The following is a 4233-nucleotide window of genomic DNA, read 5'->3' as shown; positions in this document are numbered from 1 at the left end:
CGGTACGGACATCAGCGCAGACACTAGACTTATAGACTTATAGAGAATCTCTAGAGCTTTTAGATGCTGGGGTTTCGGATTCTGAGTTTTTTTTTTATATAAAAATCAGTCCAGCTTTAAAATTAGACAATAGATGCAGTTTTAGAAATTGTACAATTTATTGTAAAAAAAAATACAATAAATATAATAAAATACATAAATATATAAATATATAGACTTTACAATAGGCTTGAGTTCTTCAGAACAAAATGGTTTGTCTCCATAAATATTTAAATACATAAATAAAAAGTTATCAATACATTAAAAAATATATATATATTAGAAACATTGAGAAAACAAGTTCATGTCGGTCATTGGTCATGTGAGGGTTAGTGTCAGTAAGGCCTTTTTCTTCTGGAAGACAAATTTCCAGCACAATTTGATCGGTAAACATATTTCCATCTTGTAATTCAGATAGGATAGACTCAAGACCATAGTAGAGAATCTGAGAACCCTTGGGATGTCCTCACTGTTTCTCTCTCTTCCAGAGAATGTCTGTGTGTCTGTTAACAAACATCATGGCGCTTTCCATTTCATTTGTAACCGTAGCCAAAGCACAGTGACTGTAATCCTAAATTGGAGAAAGAACGAGTCAGAAAGTTGGGTAAAACGATACTCCAAGTCATTTAATTTAATATATAATATAGAATGGTAATTTCTCATTAAATATATTCAGGGATAATCTTATGGCTTTTTTCTTAATGACTATTGAATAAGTAAAAGGAAAATTTGATTTAATATAAAACCAAGGACCTGAATTTATAAAAGCCCCATACTTCTACCCAAAGAACCCTACTTCATCCATGTACTTTGGACTCATAAAGACTCATGACTATCAACACTGTTTAATTTGGTTTAAACTATCAGTCTTGTTGGAAGGGTGTTAAAAATACCTATAAATATTATTAAAAAAAGACTTTTGAGAGACAAAATTATTTTATTTACTAAACTCCGAATGCAAAAAATATAAAATCGGACTTTTAAAAAATCACGAATTTTTCGGACTTTATTAAACCCCGAGGATAGAAAAGTCCAAATTAGAAAATCCGGTTGTATATAAGTCAATGGGAGAAGTCCCAATGATTTTTTTGATGTGCGTTGGGTTTCGTGCAATACCCCGAAGTTTTTGAGCAAAAAAACATAAGAAATCTTATGAGTTTTCGGGTGAAAAATCAGAAAAATTGTGAAAATCGGAATTTTTCAAGCAAAGCAAATTTTCGGAAAAATGTAATAATTAATAAGCGTAAAAAACCCCGAGCGAATTTGATCGGAGTTTGTAGCAGAAAATGTTGAGATAAAATCGAACTTTGATAAATAACCCCCTGAATGTGGAGGTATATATATACATGTACAGAATAAACCAAGGTGTGCATTATATAAAGACATACGGGCCGATTCACTAACTTCGAGTGAAGGATTCGAAGGTAAAAAACTTCGAATTTCAAAGTTATTTTTTGGGCTACTTCGACCATTGAATGGGCTACTTTGACCTTCGACTACGACTTGGCTAGCTTTTTTTGATCGAAGGATATTCCTTTGATCGTTGAATTAAAACGTTCGTTCGATTCGAAGGATTTTATCGTTCGATCGAAGGAATTATCCTTCGATCGTTCGATTGAACTATCTGCGCTAAAATCCTTCGACTTCGATATTCGAAGTCGAAAGATTTTAATTCCTAGTCGAATATCGAGGGTTAATTAACCCTCGATATTCGACCCTTAGTGAATCGGCCCCCTAAATTGATACAGGTATGGAATACATTATCTGGAAACCTGTTATCCAGAGAGCTCTAAATTACAGGATGGCCAACTCCTATAGACCCTATTTTAATCAAATAATCAAATGATGATTTCCTTTTTCTCTGTAATAATAAAACCGTCCCTTGAACTTTGATCGCAACTAAGATATAATTTTGGCACCCCCCAAATATAAAAACACTTTCCTTTTCCATTAAATTAATTTAAATTAATTAAATTAATTAATTAATTAATTAATTAAAAAAGATTTTTTAGTAGACTTAAGGTATGGAGATACAAATTACAGAAAGATCCCTTATCCAGAAAACCCCAGGTCCTACACTAGAAATCGTGGTAATTATAGAAAGTCCTTAAAGCTGTTTGTTGCCGCTGTACCTTTTTCTTCAGGAATGCCTCCATCCGGCCAAAATATTTCTTTATTTGCCGGGTTTTCTTTTTAAGTTTCGGCACTTTGAAAGTGGATGACATCACCTGTTCACAAATGAGAGGAAACACGTGAGGTTTTATTGAGAGACGGCAGTTCAGGGCAGGACAATCAGAAATCTCTGGTTGCACAACGGTGACCAATTATTGTCGGTTTTTAAGCAGTTCCACCCAACATTGATTAATTACAGTGCCCTATACTCACACATTGGGTCCAGTCTGTGGAGATTTTATGTAGCACCATCAATAGGTCGGACAATGCATCGGCCACATGTTTGTCCTTCGTAGTCTTAGTTAACTGACTGCCGAAAAGCTTGCTGGACTCATGGACAATTTCCAATAAGATCACCTTGGGCACCTGTCCAACAAAAGAGTAGAGGGGTAAAGAGACCCGAAAACGTTAACATTTAGGGCAGAGACATGTCATGGAGATTTGGGGAGATTAATCTCCCCCACAGGCTAGAATCTAAATAGACGGCGGGATGGCACTCGGAACGATTCGTTTTCCGAAGTCCCCTAAGTTGCCTCTCAATGAAACTTCAGGCCACTTCGGAGTAGGTGATACCATTTATTGGCTAATTTAGTAGATTACTAATCTAATGTATTAGGTTTAGGGATGCACCAAATCCACTATTTGGGATCCGGCTGAATCCTTGGTGAAAGATTAGGCCGAATATTGAACCGAATCCTAATTTGCATATGCACATTAGGGGCAAGAAAGGAAAAAGTGGAAAAAAAATTCTTCTTTTGTAACGAAAAGTCACTTGATTTGCCTACCGCCCCTAATTTATATATGCAAATTAGGATTCGAATTCAGTTCAGATAGTCACAAGGATTCGGACGAATCCGAATCCTGCTGAAAAAGGCTGAATCCCAAACCGAATCCTGGATTCGATGCATCCCTAATTAGGTTAGCGGCTTCCTCAATAACAGTGACGTTTATGGACACATTTGTTTTCTTTATACGGGATATTAAAAAGGGCCTTGAAAGGGTTGATTAAAGGCCTAATATGTATCCAATAAAGTGCAAAGGGGTTTTAATTTGCAAAAAAAATGAATGTCCCAAACACCGGCTAATTTATTTATTATTAATTCGGTGGCCGCCTTAACTCAACTCTACAGTAGATTTAGGCAAATGATATTTAGTCAAGGCCCCACTGGACCATTGTGCTCTTGTCTGGTCCTGCTGCTTCTAATGTCACAGGCTTTCGATGTCATTTAAAATCAATTTATATATTTACCAGTGGCATCTTGTCCAGAAACTTAGGGAACCGAAAGTTGCTCCATTGTTCTTTGCAATGAGGGTGCAGAATTAGTTCCTAGGTAGAGAAGAGAATAAGGTAAATCCAATGTAAGTGCAGGTGTTTCCGCCTCCAGGTAATAGAGTTTTAGGCAATAAATGAGTTTTACCTAAATAGGAACCTTTAATTTATAACATATCAGATGTTATATGAATGATTAAAGGACAAGTAACTTTGCAACACTTAGGGGCCTTTTTATTATTACAAAATACTAGAGAATCAGCCCCTAAGGTGTGCCAGTTGCTAACATTTTGCCCCGACCTGGAGGAATACTTTTAGAATTATTTCTTTAACCCTAGACTAAGGGGGGACTAAAAGTCTGAATTTAGCTCAATATTTTCTGCTACAAACTCCGATCAAATCCGCTCGGGTTTTTTGCGCTAATTTATTATCACGTTTTTCCGAAAATTTGTGGGAAAACATTGATTTTTACCCGAAAACGGGGTATTACACGAAACCCAGTGCACATCAAAAAATCATTGGGACTTCTCCCATTGACTAATATGCAACCTCGACAGGTCTGAGATGCCGGATTTTCTGATTCTGACTTTTCCATCCTCGGGATTTATTAAATTCCAAAAAATTCGTGATTTTTTAAAAGTCTGATTTTATTAAAAAAATCAAGAATTTTTCCATTCAGATTTTAGTAAATAACCCCCTAGGCGTCACTAAACTTTTTTGTACCAGTGAGCCACATTCAAGTGCAAAAAGAG

At 35.9% G+C, this 4233-nt stretch overlaps 1 protein-coding gene across 1 annotated transcript; it reads right to left on the bottom strand.

Annotated features, from left to right (window-relative positions):
• Positions 1–233: 233 nt before the first annotated feature.
• LOC121399023 (interferon beta-like) lies at positions 234–2696 on the bottom strand. The gene is made up of 3 exons (XM_041578790.1): positions 2425–2696; positions 2172–2267; positions 234–610 (listed from the first exon to the last, which is right to left on the bottom strand). The coding sequence occupies exons 1-3, from the start codon at positions 2461–2463 to the stop codon at positions 506–508; spliced, it is 240 nt and encodes a 79-aa protein (XP_041434724.1). The 5' UTR covers positions 2464–2696; the 3' UTR covers positions 234–505.
• Between the last annotated feature and the right edge of the window lie 1537 nt (positions 2697–4233).

Source organism: Xenopus laevis, chromosome 9_10S (genome assembly GCF_017654675.1).
Source record: "Xenopus laevis strain J_2021 chromosome 9_10S, Xenopus_laevis_v10.1, whole genome shotgun sequence".
NCBI classification, from domain to species: Eukaryota; Metazoa; Chordata; class Amphibia; order Anura; family Pipidae; genus Xenopus; species Xenopus laevis.
This window is presented reverse-complemented; position numbering and strand designations above follow the sequence as displayed.